At 44.8% G+C, this 17075-nt stretch overlaps 1 protein-coding gene across 1 annotated transcript in view; it reads left to right on the top strand.

The window, feature by feature from the left end:
• Positions 1–12394: 12394 nt before the first annotated feature.
• STAC (SH3 and cysteine rich domain) overlaps positions 12395–17075 on the top strand; it is a 119250-nt gene continuing 114569 nt past the window's right edge. Inside the window, exon 1 of the mRNA XM_045857056.1 lies at positions 12395–12682. Within this exon, the coding sequence (XP_045713012.1) occupies positions 12572–12682 (111 nt within the window). The 5' untranslated portion in view covers positions 12395–12571. The remainder of the gene's footprint in view (positions 12683–17075) is intronic.

The raw sequence follows: 17075 nt of genomic DNA, 5'->3' as shown, positions 1-17075 counted from the left end.
CATGCACGTTTGTAAGAACACACATAAAGGCTATACAACCAGATGTCCGGTCACAAGACAAGGAGAGAGCTTTCAGTAAGAGTGTTGTTTATGTTCAGAGCATCTGCTCCTCCATTTGCTTAAACTGATTTATACCATAGGTTCTAATTAGATGTGCCTGTAAATAAAAGATATGGCACTTAAGTCACAAGAATACTTCTGAGTTGCCCACTTGCATTTTGAATCCTAGTAGGGTGCTCAATTTGGTGACAGTATAATATACAAAAGTATGATTCTCAAATCAAAATGCCTTCACTTAATAGCTCTATGCTCTTGGGCAAGAGGTGTCACCACTCTGGGCCACAGGTTCTCCTCTGCAAAGTATAGTATTACCTCCCAGACTTGAGAGAGGTAATGCACATAAAACTACTTAAAACAGTGTCTGGCACATAATCAGCACTCTATACATGCTTGTTGAAGTTGGGTAGTGCATTTGAACCTGGATGACTGTGTCCTGTGATTGAGATGGTATGGCTCAGACCACTGTTCATGGACAGGCAACGATAGTCAGGGTAGTAGGACCCTCACCTAAGACAGAGGTTGACATTACTGAGGGATCTCATGTCAACTTGCATGGAACCAAACACTATTATATGATATTACATATAGTCTGAGACTATGTGATGTAGAATCAGGGAAAATAAAAAAAAAAACAGTCCCAAAAAGAAAAGAGGAGCTAAGTGGAGATGCATCCTGGATTTGAGTACAATTACCAGGGAAATGTGATTGATTCATGTGCCTGGACACATCTGCAGAATGCAACAGGCAAGTATCATCTACCTAGAGTGATGTTCTTTGCATGGGTCAACCCCAGATCTGATGGCCAATGGAAAGTAAGAGTGACAGATGATGGAAGGAACATTGCAAATGTGGGAATTCAAGTGTGGCAGTGCCTACAGTGGGAACGACATGAGCTTATGAGTAGGGAAACCAGTGAGTCACAGACTGTCTAAATCACTGGATGTTTCTCTTCCCACCTAGCAGTCTGGACTGTTTGTAATGATCCTAATCAGAGTTTACTCATTACAGTCCAGAGCACATTGAATTGAAATGGAAATAAGACAATAAGCCATTCAACCCCTAAATAGGTTAAGAATCAATAAAATTTTTAATTAGAAGAAATGGCATAGCACTTTTAAACCATATTAGGAAGTTGTGGGGAAGTTACAATAACACTTAGAAGACTGGAACGAAGGAATTGGGTAAAAATATAGTGCATCCATTTTCTGCAATTAGGTCTGGTGTAGAGATAGTCACCTATAGAAAATAAGGCATGGCTAATCCATATTTTGTGTGGTTTAGGATGGGGAATTGTAATATGAGATATTGTTACTCTATCAGTGTTTTGTTGAAAGGGTTAAGTATTATTAGACATGTGTTTCTAATAGGCGAAAACCAATACTTTTGGAGGAAAAATAATTTAGAAAAATGCCTATAAAAGGTGGGAGAATATTGAATGGAAGCCATTCATCAGACAGAGTAGTATAAAAAAGGAAAGAAAGGCATTAAGGAGTTACATTAGAACATTCTGGAAAAACTATAGCAAGTCGCTGCCATTGTTGTTAATGGTCACGTGGATGTTTAAACAATGGAGGCATCTCTTAGTGTGTGTTAGTTTCATGTTACTAACCTATTATCATTTCCAATGAGTGAGGTTTATAAATCATCCCTCTTTTCTGAGGCACCTGCTTTTTCTTTACATAATCACATCTGTGGCTTTAGCCAAACATTCCTCATATATAAAATGCTTTTTTCACATTGCCCATCATTTTCCACAACTGTAATGTTCTTTGTATGAGAGTGCTTTTCTCTCATTGATTTTTCACAATGATCCTCTTCCTAAGGGTTTTCTTTCTAGAAAAGAGGAGTGGCCACTTGACTCTCCTTGTCACAATACCCCCAGGCAGCCTTCCTGGCAGTCCAGGTGCTGAGGAAGTGCAGGAGGTTTTAGTGTCCTTCCCTTAGATGCTGTGATAAAAATCAACTTTGATTTTCAAGGTTTGTCATTGTCCACGGTCAGTGATCCTATTATAATTAGCCCGATTTCCCAAATTTGGGAATTGTGACTTGGTCCACGTTAAAAGGATGCTCAACAAAAATAACTTTAACTTTAAATTTTCCTTTAAAAGTTTGTTTCTGTATCCTAATTTCTCTTTTAATTCCTTTGTTACATATCATAACAGTCATTTACATCTCCCCGCAAATGTAATGTGAGTGGCTGAGCACCCCCAGGAGGACATGCCACAAAGAATGTGTATGGACAACATGTAAGGAAATAACAATGTAGCCTCTAAGTGGAAATTTTATGAAGCAAGAAGCATATGTAGTTTTTTAAAAAAAAGTTCCCCCAAACCCCAAAAAAGCAGTCTTCCTTAATTCTTAATTTTCCATTTCTCAACAGGTGCTTGGTTCATGGTCCTTCTTTCCTTTATTTCCTGTGATAGAAGCCTAGGTGGGCCCTGGCTGGTGTGGCTCAGTGGACTGAGTGCCGGCCTGCAAACCGAAGAGTTGCTGGTTCGATTCCCAGTCAGGACACATGCCTGTGTTGTGGGCGAGGTCCCCAGTAGGGGGCGTGAGAGAGGCAACCACACATTGATGTTTCTCTCCCTCTCTTTCACCCTCCTTTACCGTCCATAAAATAAATAAACAAATAAAATCTTTAAGACAAAAAAAAGCAATGTTAAAAAAAGAAGAAGAAGCCGATGTGGTTGAGGAGTTCAAGGCTGGCTACTAAGAAGAGAATGTCTTTTAAAAAAGGCAGGACTGTCACTTAGTGAACAACTAGGGTTAGAGGGTTGGATGACCTTGGAGACAGATGAATCACCCACCTGGTCTTCTCATGGACTGACTACCTTTCTGAGATCACTTCTAACCCCAAACTTTTCGGACTATGTGATATGGAATCAGGGCAAAGTAAGTCCCAAGAAAAAAGAAGAAACCGTGGAAAATAGAAAAAAAAAAGTTTTTGCAAACAGAATAATGGCTTCTCCAGGTTCCTAATGATTTTTAGGAAAATACAGGAATCTCTGGAAGTTTTCAGTATCACAAAAAAAGCACATGTAGTGGAAATTGTTCATGTACTTAGAAATAGGTGACCCAATCAGATTATCTAAAAAATTAGATTTCTTTTTTTTTTTCTAGTAGGAGTGAAATCGCCTGGAGGTGCTCAACTTTGTTAGTCATCAGGGAAATGCAAATAAAGCCGGAGAGATAAAATTAGAAATAACGCCGTATCCACGATGGAGAAAACACGCGGCAGCCATAGCTCATGCTTAGGCATTAGCCTAACCCACCGTCACACTCGAGAACAGTCCAAGCAGCACTGGTCGTTATAAGCAAAAAATGGGAATGACCTCACAGTCCATCAACGCACAACGGATTCAGGAATCTCTGGCAGATTCATACAGTCCAACTCTGTTCAGCAAGGAAAGATAATACATTCAACAGCATGGGTCTTCATCCACTTTCAATGATCTTTGCATATTTTACTTTTAATGTAGCTTTAAAAACTCACACTGTTTTCCTAAAATAAGTTAGAAAGAGGAAATATGCTACAGCATAATGTTTTATGCAATGTAAAACATTTACACACACAAATGCACTCCACATATTTTCCATATATCCATACAAATATCCATACATATCTAAGAGACATATATATTTAAAACATTATAGTGGGTGTCATTGAGGAAAGGAAATTTTGAGGGAGAATTGGGTTACATTTGGGGCAATTAGTAAAATGAATTAAAATGATAAAAGGGGAATTGAAAGAAATAATGATGACATATTTAGGTCCCTTTACTACCCCAAAGTAACAATAATAAAATAAATAAACACAGATAATAAAAGCAGAGACATATATTTATCTTAAGATGCCCAGAATGACCTTTTTCTTTTCCTTCTGGAAAACCGCTACTTACCTGCTCATATGAAATCTCTTCCTTTGGTGAATCTTCCCCTAGCTCCTCGGTAAAATGAGCTCTTTCCTCCCCTGGTTACTACGGCCCTCTCTTCAAACTTATGGTCATTATTTTGTCCTCAGTTCTGCCTTCCTTGCTAACTTGAATTTGCCATTGGTTCAGAGAATCTGCAGGGAATCAGGTCTCTACTGCCTAGAACCAATGAAGTGTCTGCTACAGAGCAGGTGTCAGCAACTGTTGATGATCAGCAAATAAAATAAGGACTTTGTTCAGTTAGACATATCTACCTTATTTTACAATGTCCTTATGCTGAATAACAACTCCTCCCTCCCACCACCACACAAGGGGTAGAAGCAACGAGCCACGGCGACTCGGTAAATGGCTTCCTTAAAGCATTAGACCGTTGCTTGGTAGATTTGGGCATCGTGGCAGCTTGCATTTCGGGGGGCAAACGGGATGGAGATGCAGCCCACAACCACCTCTGGTCTGTCTGAACCACAACCCCGTGGATACTGTCGCCCACTGTACCCTGCATCTGATACCTTATCACTGTTAAGGGAAGAGGCAAAATCCCTATTTTCTGGCCAACTCTGCAATGATAAAGACAGATGAAGCAGGTAGGTCTCCTAAGTCCATGATTGATGGGTGAGTTTTTCTCAGCTATGGAGGGAAGACAATGGCATCTGAGGCTTAAGGCCTGAGTCATCTTTTCCAGGCCACTTGTCAAGGGCCTGACGGATGGCTCCGCGCTGCCAAGTAAGTTATTGGAGCAACACAGAGGGCCACAGAAGGCAGAAGGAGAAAGCAATGACATAACCCCTCCCTGGGAAACACCGTACAGAGAAGATTTGAGATGCGTTTGCCCCCAGCATAAATCTGCAAGGTTCTGGAACACATTTATTTCAAAGTAAGTGCAGAGATTTACAGACAGAGAGCGGAAACTCTTACCCATTTTGGCTCGAGTTCCTGTTCTCTGTTTTGAGAGTCAGTCCTACTACTCACTTCTAGGGATGCCACTTAAGATACATAACAATTAACAAGCGGAATGTTCATAATCCTTTAGAGACTGTAAATGTGCAAGTGACATGCGTGTTTGAATTTTAGGACCCTCTAAGCAGAAAGGGGTCCTGCGTCTTAGGAAACGGGAGTGCCCTGTATCTGCCTACCAGGTGTGACAATCCTGTGTGTCTGTCAGAACTCTCTGCACGCTGGCCCGTTCTTAACCTGTGACCCATTTAAACCTCCAGAAATCTGAATGACGCTTTTTATCCTTCCCTCTGTTACTAACTAAAACTGTCCCTCCCAGGCTGACAGAGATCCAGCTCTTCTGAATGATCACTTGTAGAAGTACTTAACACTACTACTCAAAGAATTTCTCTGGCTCCAGCCTTTCCCTTTTTTTTTGTAAGCATTGTCTGTGCATCAGTAAAAGTCACAAAGAAAAGAGACCGTGGTGCTGTAAGAATCAACCCTGAACATCTCCTGCACAACAAGCACACGTCTATGTCTGTGTTGACGCTGTATATTCTGCTCAAGACTCCTTCCACAGAAAATTGTAGTCGCCTTTCCAAGGCCACTGGAACCTCCTCCAACAACTTCTCTACTCAGTGGACCTCATCCTTCCCCTGCTCTCTGAGTTTTACTGTCTGCTTCCATTGTGAGGAGCCTGAGGCGTAGAGTCTGAGGGTGTGGGCTGCACCTTCCACTCTGCACTTACCATATCCCACTGGGGAAGTCATAACGCTTCTCGAGTTTCCGGTGACCTCATCTACAAAATGGGTCTAACAGGATGGTACCTTGCCAAGTTGATGTTTAGGAATAAAAGAGGTAATGAGTTCTTAATTGTTCTCTAACAGTTCCTAGCAAAAAGCATAAATAATAATACATAAATAAATTATGAAGCATCTATACAGTGGAAAACACACTCAAAGAAAGATCATGTATATTTTATTTATTTATTTATTTATTTATTTAATCCTCACCTGAGGATATGTTTATTGATGTCAAAGAGAGGAAGAGAGAGACAGAAACATCAATGTGAGAGAGAAATATCGATCAAGTTGTCCCTACCAGGGATCGAACTGGCAACTAGGTAAGTGTTTGACCGGGAATTGAACCCACTACCATTTGGTGTATGGGACGACACTCAACCAACTCAGCCACCTGGCCAGAGCAACACTTACATTTACTGATACAGAACTACCTCTATACATACTATTGAAGAAAAAGAAAGTTACAAAACACCTAGAGTCCTGAGATTATTTTTATGTAAATATATATCATTTAAAATATACTCATACACGCATGCACTTCTAAAAGAAGGCTCACCAAAAAGCTAATTGCTATTGCCTACAGGTCATGGAATTTGGGGAGGTTTTTAATTTCTTAGCATTCTCTTTGAATACTGCTTGCATAATGAGGAAGCACTTGTTTTTGGAAAAGAGTATCTAGAAATACTATGCATAATATCATAATAAATTTGAAAGCTCAGAAAAGAAACTTGGGCAGCTGGTAAGTTGGCCATGTATTCCAAAGCTGAATAAAGCAATGACCAATGGGATTGCTGAGCAGGTAAATCAACACGGTCCATTGGGCCATTTATCAATTGTCTTTGTGCAATTAGTTAAGCTGTGTGGGTTTCAATTTTACCTTCTACAAAATAGTTTTCTATTAGACCTGTAAGTTCCTCTCTGGTACTGACATCTTAACTTTCATTCATTTAATAAATAGCCACTGAGGACACCAGTTGTATGAGCACCTAAGCATCCAAGGTAGATGACGAAGAGGAAAGAGAAGGCCCTCAGCCTCATGGAGCTTGTAGTTGGAGAGACACCAAAGAAAAAGAGAAAGAAACTGGATGTTTTCAGATGGTAGGCACTGAGATCCCAAACCGAAGGAGAGCTGGCCACGGGGGATAACGGTGGGATTCTCAGATGCAGACACCAGCCGTGAGTGCCAAAGCCGGGAGAGGGGACAGACCAGGCATTTTTGAGGAGCCAGAGTGCCAGAGTGGGCTGCTCTTGCCCCTCTTGGACCGTTACCCTGAGCTCATAGAGGAGGGTGTGTAAAGTTAAATGCTAATTACTAGTCAAAGGTCCAAACTTTGTAAGAAATTTGGCATTTGCTGCTTCTGAACTCTCCAGAGTTAATAGGAGCTATTAACAGTTTTGGAAATGTAGATATTATATAGACATTTAGCTATAGTGAACAGGAAATCCAATTTAAACCAAATATGTTTGACCAAAATCATATGATTAATGACGATAACAATAATAATATCAGGCCTGGGCATTTCATTCTCTAATCCTTATAGAAGTTCTATGAAGTAGGAATTATTATCCCATTTTGGACTTGAAACTGAGGCTGAGAGAAAGCAGATCAATTGTCTAGCCCTGGCTGGTGTGGCTCAGTGGATTGAGTGCCAGCCTGCGAACCAAAGGGATGCCACTTCGATTCCCATTCAGGGTACATGCCTGGGTTGTAGGCCAGGTCCCCAGTGTGGGCCATGTGAGAGGCAACCACACATTGAGGTTTCTCTCCCTCTCTTTCTTCTTCCCTTCCTCTCTCTCTAAAAATAAATAAAAATAAAGCCTATAAAAAAAACTAAAAATAAATCAACTGTCTAATATCTTGTTACTTTTAAATGAACAGCTGGGATGTTTAGGGTTTAGGTTCACAGCCTTTTTACTAAATGCAGAATAAAGATTCAAGTCCCCTCTGTCTTGCAGCTAGAGCAAGTCCATGAATTTTCTCTTTAGAGGAGAGAGCCAGATCTTACCCAGAAAGCAGCTACTTGAGATTTGGGTCCTGCTCCCTTTTTCTAGGCATTTTCAGTGGGAGGTAATTGCATGCAGTGAAACAGGGCTGCTCAAATACGCTTTTCTATTATTCTTGACGTTATTACTATTGATTGGTACTTAGAAAAACAAGTTAAGGATGCTTACTCGGGATCTCACATCCTGACAATATCAGTCCCCAAATTAAAGTTAGCTTTGGGGCTGAGAAGAGGCCAGCCCTGAGTTGCTGTGAGGACTGTGGTCTGGCGCTAAGGGTTGCTGAAAGTAGAGCCTTTTGTTTTGTTGTCATTACTGCGTTATAGTTGTTGCTAGCTTAAGATTGTGGGCAGAGCACTTAGTTTGTCAGAGTCTGAAAGCAGGTCCACGAGGCAAGGTTGCCAGAGGGTGACGCTAATGCTGGAATGCACCCCCCGCCACCCTACTTCCCCTGTTTTTTACAGGCTGGATGGCATTGGCTGGTGCCTCCTGCTTAGTTTGTCTTGACTTCTTGGCAATCACCTTCAAAGTTGTATCTGGTTATTATTTACTCTTAAGATGAAAGAATGGAGCAGCTACTCCTTCATTCTTTGAGGACTGTCTCTGTGTCTTCTATGAGGACTCTAGCTCTTTCCTTTCAGGCCTGCCACCTCCTTGCCAGCTCTGGGTTCTGCCACTCTGCTCTACCATTCAGCAGAGCAGAGTGCCCAAAACTTGATCCCAAAACAGAACACATCTGGGTTCGAATCCCTGTTTCCGTGTTCATTGTGAAGGTTCTGATTATTTTCTTTACCTTGTTAAGATTTTGGAGAGATTCAATTAAATAGTATATAGAAAATATACTACAGCACAGCAGAAGCCCAATACATGTAAGCTATCATTATTATCAACAATGTCATTGCCAAACCCTATGCCCTTCTCATGTCCCATTACGAGGACGACTTTGACACATCTGACTTTGAGGACCACTCCTCTGCTGAGACCCTCTCTGTGTTAGCCTTGCCGATTCTCCATCCCCTGGATGTTCTCATGATTTTTTGCCTTCCCTTCCCTTGCTGGTCTTTTTGTACCCTTCATCAGTGAAGCAATCTTGATAATAATCTTTTTTACCAAATGGCTCTAGAAGAAGCCAAAGTCCATAGGATAAAAGTCTGGTCTCCTATCCAGATTTGGAACAAAATGATAAGAGGAGGGTGAAAGCATTATACACTGTTGTGCTGAGCAGTGTCACGGCAAAGGGCAGTTGTATGTGATCAGGAGAAGGGCTTTGCCCTTTTTACAAATAATTGAATGAGTAAATGAACCAGGAGCGGGAGCTTCCAGTTCAAGATTATAAAGATAAAATTTCACACTCCTCACACTTCTGCTGCCTTGATATTTAGCCAGCCACCAGAGTGGCATGGACCACAAAAGGAAGCTACAAAAATCACAGGGTCCTGATACCAACTCGAGACTTAGGATACTTATTTGCAACTTGAACTTTCCCCGGGTTTCACCAGCCTACAGTAGAAATGAAGTCACCGTGACCGCCACAGCTAAAATGTTACCGCAGCTGCTCATGCAGGACCTCCGGTCTTCTGTGAGGCCTCGCCCCCAGTTCAACTGGGGTCCCTGAGAGGATACCCCACATGGGGCCATGAAAAAGGGCACTTCTGCTCAGTGACATCCGTGCTTTATCACGAGCCCTCTGGGAATCACTTTGCTGTGCTACCATCCACTGACCTCTGATGTGAAAAACATCAGACCTCTTCACTGTTCTCTGGGCATCACTATCGATGCTTCAGTGGCCCTTTAGTACCAGGTCAGGGCTGGCTTTCAGGACGATGTGAGAGGACTCTCATCCCTCCAGGGCTTAGAATCAGCACGGTCACCTAGTCCCAAAGCAGCAGTGTGTGTGACCCAAGCCATACGACTCTAACGTAGTGCCATCCACCTCTGCCAGCAGCCCTCCCCGCACAGGCTCAGACAAAGCAGCATCCTGTCCACTTCCACTCCTATGACTCCCAGAGACGAGCTGTGAACCTTGTGCCCTCATCACAGACCTGTCGCCTTCATGCAAACCAATGAAGCCCACGTGCACACACCGCCATGACTCTCAGTTTAAGATCCTCTCAATTCAACAAAGACAAAATCCTTGTGTGATTGGAAATCCCACTGCTTTCTAGAAACATCCAGCGTCTTTCTCTAGTCAGTGGATGGAGGGCACCTGGAGTAACTAATATGCCGAGGCTACTTGAAGGCTCAGGGGGCTGCAGGGGCAGTCTCCTTTCCCCACCTGGGGAACAAGCATTGTGCCAGGGGCCAAGGGAACAAGGCGAACACAGCAGGGTCCCTGCCTCAGTGCAGCTCGTAGCCCAGCAGGAGGTCATGCAGCTGCATCATTGATCACTTAGGAGAGGTTGCCGTGAGAACAGGATTTGGGAATTTAAATCAGACTAATGGGATTAAGGAAGGAGACTTCAAGAGTAATAGATGTTTGGAGATCTGTCGTGAAGAATAAGACATGTTAGCTAGACAATAAAAAAGAAATGGGATGGAAAGGGATTTATGAGACAGAAACACAAGAGCAAAGTCTGGGTCAGTTTGGGAAACTACAGGAAATCCACAATTTCCTAAGAAAGGTAGCTATTCCTTATGAGACCAAGGATTTCTGTTATAAGGGCAGGGGATGTGAGGGGAAAAGACATACTAGCTTCTTTAAAATTTCCTTCAGGGAAATTTTGTCCAACATTTAAATTTATTGGCTACTGTTTATCAGAGCTAAGCATTTACTAAAACTAAGGGTGGCATCTTACAGATACTCTTGAGTTCTTGAAGAAAAGCAAATCCAAGGATGACACCTATCTTGTCGTCACGATGAGCTTGCCCACCAAGACTGGACTTGCCCGTAGTCCCTGGGGGCTTCACTTCCTCGGAAAACCCTTCTCTGGCCTCACATTGGATTGGGTCTCATATCTGTACACACCCATTAGAGGCCTGCACCTCTCCCGGTCACAGTTCATGAGACGTCTCTGTGGGTGTGCCTGCGCATGTGTGATTTAATTAGTCATTGTCTCCCTCACGAGCCTCTAAGTTCCAGGAGAACAGATTTAATCCACGTTTTCTCTCTGCTGTATCGTTAGTTCCTAGCACAATGCCTCGTCCAGGAGAGAGGCTTGGTAACGATGGGCTGAGACTGCTGCTCCTGCCGTCGTGCGTTCTGTTCGCTACCGTTGTGACGCTGGGTGTTAGTTAGAATGTGGTCTCTGTTGAACAATAAGGAATTGGGCTCTAAGGAGGAACACGCCATGGCCATTGGGTGAGCCATTCCAGCCTGGTCGGATGAGAGGCTCCAGGTCACCGTGGGCTTCAGAGCACGCTGAGAGCCAAGTGACCAGAAAGAAAGAGGCTGCCCATCCGAAGAGGAGCTTTCGGTTGATGTGCAGGGTGGGAAAAGTAATAGGCTCTGTCCAAAGGACAGGAGCTACAGCAAACACACGGGACCAGACACATAACTCACAGGGTCCAGCGCAAAATAAAAATGCAGGGCCCCTCGTGGAAAAACTCATTTAAAATTTCAAGATGGCGAAAGAAGAGCATGGAGCCAAGTGCCTCATGTCACAGGTGCCATACCCGTGAGGCTGGTCTTGCAAACATTTGCTGTCAATAAGGAACATATGAACTTAAGTTTACAATGATCTGTGAGAAAATTAAGGAGGGAGTTTTTGCATTAATTGTTTTAAGTCTTTTAAATATCCGGGTGCATTTCCTTTCCCTAGGTAGAGGGTGTATTTTCAAAGAATACTGGATCCTTCTGCCCCGGATGCGACGGGGTCCTGTCTGTGTTCCCAAAAGACCTACTGAGGCAGAATGGCTTGTCTCCCTGTGAACAGTCCTGGCTCCACCGCTATGAAGGTCTGGCCTCCATCTGAAGCTCCACACTCCGAAAAGCATGGATTTGAAAGCCAAAATAGGTTCCAATTCCAGCCCCACCATTTGCAGTTCAGTGACTTGCAGCACATTACTTAGCCTCCCCAAAACCTCAGTTGTCTCTTTTATAAAATGGAAGTGGCAGTACCTGGCCCAATAGTGTGGGCTTGAGGGTTCAGCAGGATGAGAAGCGTTAAGGGGGTTAGCACGGAAATGCACAACCAAGTGAGGACACAAGCGCATTGCATTGTCTCTCTGATTTAGTCCAAAGCTGAATAGGGGGAACCCCAGCTCTGCTTCCCGATCTTCGTCACTGAACCCTATAAATAACTTAGCTAAGTCACTGCCTCCCGTGGAGCCGCTGTTGCTTAGGGTGAGGCAGGGGGGAGTTGTTGCAGGTGGTCCCCTCCGGGCTGAATCATGCACGGGTTTTCTGTTCACTTGGGGCTTGGTCTGAATTTTCACTACTCCTTCTAAAGATTCACCCCGACCTGGCGCGGCGCAGTGAGAGCCCAGCCCCCAGCGCTGGCTCTCTCCCGTGGCGGCCTCTGCCTGCCCTCGCCACCCTGGCATTGGCCGCGCAGCCCCGCCCGGAGCCGCCTCCCCGCCTCCCGCTCCTCCAGGGCAAGCAAGCCGGAGCCCGAGCCCGCTCACCCGCTGCCGGTGGCAGTCACGACTGTTGGATTGCCAGCGAGGTGGCGGCGTGCGCGGCGGGGCGGGGCGCGCTCTCCCTTACCCGCCGGAGTTCGGGCGGTGGGCAGGGCCCGGGCGGGGGTGAGGGCGGCGGAGGGCTGTGGGTTCCTCTGCGAGGATGGGAGTCCCCGGAACCCGCAGCTGAGCGACCCAGCGCACGGCGGAGAGGACGCACGGGAGAGGAAGGCGAGCCTGGCTGTTCCCCCGAGAGCCCAACACCGTTCCCGCGCCGCCACGATGATCCCTCCGAGCGGCGCCCGCGAGGACGGCGTGGACGGGCTGCCCAAGGAGGCAGCGAGCGCCGAGCAGCCACCCTCTCCTGCATCCACCAGCAGCCAGGAATCCAAGGTACCGCGCACACTTGCCCCAGGAGAACACAAAACTCTCCTTTTCTCTCTCTCTCTCTCTCTGTCCACCTTTGTTCCCCCTAAACTGGCGCTGGTGCGGGAGGCTGAGACGTGCCCCTCAGTCGACCAGGGTTCAAGAACCGTGCCGCCCTTGGGACTTGAATGTCCGGCTGGACTCTCTGCTAACGGTGCTGGACCACGTCCTTGTGAGTGGACCCAGCCTTCTCGCCCCCATACACGCAAGGCTTAGCCGGGCTTCCACCCCACGAGCACACGCAGTTCCCCTGGACTCTGGGTTCAGAGATCGATCAATTTCTTGGGTGGTGGTAGCTTGGTTGTTCTTTGCCTGTTTGTGCCCAGACGCGTACCGCGTACAGGGCATCTGCGGGCGGGAAAAGAGTGGCCTGTGTCCCAAGGGTCTCATAGACCCTTGGCTTAGCAGGGCTCATCCCTAACTTCAGATACCGCTTAGTTTAGAAGAACTAGGTGATGCGGGGGAATGCCGCGATCGCAGGAAAGCCGATGCCCCTCTGGTGGAAGTTAATACTCCAAGAACTTTCATTTGCTTCCATGAGAGTTACACTAGCACACATACACAAAACCGATCCCGCTGCACCTCGCCTGTCGCTGTTACTCTGAAACTCTTGTGGCTGCCAGGCACATGCTTGGAAAGCCTGGAAGAGGATCAAGTAAAATGCCGCTGCTGGCAGTGGGATGCCATTTGGAGTGAAAACTGTAAGGTGGAGTTGGTAGTTTTATGGCTTTTTAAAAAGTGCTAGGTTCCTGGCTGTGGATGCAGATCTCCCAGTGAGTTCCCCCAGCACCTTTTGGGTGGAGGGAGGGGGAGTCCCTGCCTAAGAGTGAAGGAAAGAGGGGTACTGGTTTGGACAGCAGGCCAGATGGGGTAAAGAAAAGTCCCCTCCCTCCCCACACACCCCTGGAAGCCACAGACACATCAGCGGGAGCAAAATCAAAGATCGGGGCCTCTCGGTTTCAGTGACACTAGGCATTGTGTATATCCCAGCCTCCAGAAGTTAGACGGTTATCCAAGGCAGAGAGCTTTGCATTATTTTAACTTTAATTGCTGCTGATAAATGTTTGACCTAGGGCATGTGTGTCAATTACAACTCAGTTGGAAACAGGGGCCAAAGCCTCCCTTTCCAGTTCCTGTGAGGCATGGGTGAGGTGACCTAGAGCCCACCCTGGTATAGTCTCAGGAATCAATGTTTCTCCTTTTCCTACCTGCGAAAAGGAGCTGGCATCTGTCTCGCCACCAATGGGCCGCTCCAAAGCAGCCTCACAGCCTGCATACACCCACCACCTTTCCTCCTACCCTAACTTTCGGGGCGTCTCGCTGTCCACCCTTCACCAGCAGTCACCTAAGTGATATGAGTTAGCGGCCCTTTCAAAGGTCATCTCGAGTGCTATTATAGAAACGAATGTAGCCAAACTCAAGAGGGAGGCTGGCATTCAACTTTTTGAACAGTGGCCTGTTGCTCCGCAGTAGGTGTGTTCTGGAAAGGGCTTAGCATTTGGCCATACAGCGGCATGATTCAAGCACACCGCATGAGCTTGCTATTTATAGATCCCCTCATGTAAATTATGTGGCAAAGCAAAAACTACCTGTGTAATACCCGTAATTACCCACCAATTTATCTGGCTTATGGTTTCAGATTTGTACGCGTCGCTTTTTCTCAAACATGCCTGAAGTGTGTTTATACATTCCTAAATGTGCTGTCATGCCTTAGGTGCTCTTAATTGGTCGTGATGGGCTATGCATGAGGTAGGGGGTGGGGGTGGGATGGGAATGACATGAACCCCAGGAAACTGAATACAAAATAGTGTGCCTGAATGAATTTTTCTTGGCATAGCATTTGTGATGTTCTCCAAGGGGTCCATGCTCCTCCCACAGGCTAACTTCTGGTATGGAGGAGTGTGTCATAAGGAGGCAGGGTGGCGAGAAAGCGGGGCAGAGGAAGGCTCATTGGCATTGACAAGAATCCTTCTACAGAGGAGAGCCTGGTGAGGAGAGTGTGAGCAAGACACTACTGACCATCCCACCTCACTCCTCTAAAGTGGCCCATTTGTCCAAATACCGAGTGTGACAAGCACAGGCACTAAACTTTCTCAAGAAACACTTCAAAAATACCTTTTTAATAACACTTTTTCCCTCTGATTATAAGAGTAGCAAATTTGAGAAGTCCAAACACAAATAAAGGAGAGAAGAAAATTGCCCATTGGCCACAATCCATAGGCAACTACTGACAATCCTTGACTTATGTCTTTTTTCTGTCTGTTTTCTATTTATACAACTGAGAGGACAATGATGAGCATCTTCTACTGAACGCTGGCTATGTATCAGGCACACCTTGACTCTTCACGATTACCTTCTGAGGGCACTGGTGCTGGTATTTTCCATTTTCTGGGTAGGAAGTGGAGCTCAGAAAGGTCAGGTGACTTACCCAAGCGCACAGAGTTAGTTGAGCGACACCACGAAGACAGGGACCCAGGTGGCGCTGCTCTGGAGTCTGAGTTCTCAACCACAGCACAACTGTCCCTCCTGCTTTGGTAATTGTTTTACACGCCCTGTTTCATCCAACGTCCTAACCAAGTATTTTATGCATCACCAGAAGTTATTCACAACAGTTAGTTTGGTCTTCTTAAGAAATACTTGAAAGTGAACTGAGCCACGTTATCACACAAAATAATTGAAGGCCAATTCTTGTCCAGCTTCTTTGCTTTTGGCTTTGCTGCCCTTTCTCCAAAAGTATATTTATGGAAGTAATTGAATGGAACATCACAGAAACATCTGGAAAATGGGGTCACACAAACCCTTTAGTCTAGAGGGTTTGTTAGAAGAGGAATGACACTGTTTTAATGCCCTGAGCACATCAAATGTTTCCAGAAGTACCTTTCCATGCAAATTCTTTGGAATGCTAAATCATGGACTATCAGAATTGGAAATACTAATGATCATCTATTCTGGGTATTTTTAAATTATAGATCATTTTTACAGTGTAAAATTATTTTATGGTGGAGAATTCCAACATACACGAAAATAGAGAAAACGGTATGAAGAAACATCATGTACCTAATCACCTGGCCTCATCAATGATCAATTCATGGACCATCATGTGTCATCTATTACCCCTCTCCACATGCACTGGACCATTTTAAAGCAAATTCCAGACATCAAATTATTTCATCCATAACTATTTCAGGTCGCATCTCTAAGAGGTAAGGGATCATTTTGTAAACAAGAGTTCAATCCCATTACCACATATTCCAGGTGTTTAAATCAAGGGTTAGTACCATATTTTTAGGACCATAGGACACACCTACATTTTAGAGAAGGAAAATAAGGGAAAAAATTTTGAAGCAAAAACTGTAGCAAAATATTTAATAACCTGTGACCCCGCTCCTCCGCCACCCCTCCCCAACAGTGAGCCAGGTAAGCTACATTGGGACTATAAGAACCACCCCCCCATTTCCTCCCAAATTTGAGGGGGGATTGCGTCTTGCAGTCAGAAAAATACGGTATATTCTTTGGGGGTTCATGAATGGCCTTTGGAAGGTCCGTGAACAACCAAAGCATTCTAAATTGTGCAGGTACATGCCTATGTGCGTCATCTGGGGACGGAGCATTAGCTTATATCAGATCAATAAAGTGTCTCCAGCCTCCAAAGTTTATTTAAACATTCCCCATTATTCTCTTTCTTGCATAAATCCAGGCCCAGAGGGAGACAGTGGCTTGCCTAGGATTACACAACTAGTTTCTGGCCATACCCTGCCTAAGAACCCTGTCTTGAACTTTGGATACCCCAGTACAATTTCCTCCGAGCAAATTCCTGTAAACACAAGTGGGAATGTAGTTTATATGATTGTCTTTGCCATAAAATCAGTTGAGTTGAAAGAGTTTGAGAGCTATTGATGAGCCTCAGCCCCCTGTCTTCCCACTGACTATTCCAGAAAAACCACAACCTCATTTATTTTCTAAGGGCTTCATGGAGAATATTGAACACTAGGGAAAAAAATTCACATTTCAGCATCCCTTAATTCAATAAATGTCTTTCCTCCTACTGACTTATCGACAACATAGAAATCTCACTAGTGTCTAATATAAAGTTTTGCTATTGATACCTTTTGCCAGTGCTTGTATGACCCAGCGTCACATTATGGTTATATGAAGGGATTCTAGGTTTTGAGGTCAAATAGATGAGAATTCAAATCTCTGCTCATCAGTCGGCACCTTTGTGGCCGTGGGCAAGTTGCCTAACCTCTCTGAGCCTCAGCTTCCTAATCTCTAGAATGAGGGTGCTAATGCTAAACTGGTATGATTTTTTTTTTGCAAGGCCTGAGCATATGCAAGGCGGCTAATGTGTTACCAGCATGTG

The sequence above is a fragment of the Phyllostomus hastatus genome, unplaced genomic scaffold (assembly GCF_019186645.2).
Source record: "Phyllostomus hastatus isolate PE091 unplaced genomic scaffold, TTU_PhHast_1.1 phas_scaffold_129, whole genome shotgun sequence".
NCBI classification, from domain to species: Eukaryota; Metazoa; Chordata; class Mammalia; order Chiroptera; family Phyllostomidae; genus Phyllostomus; species Phyllostomus hastatus.
This window is presented reverse-complemented; position numbering and strand designations above follow the sequence as displayed.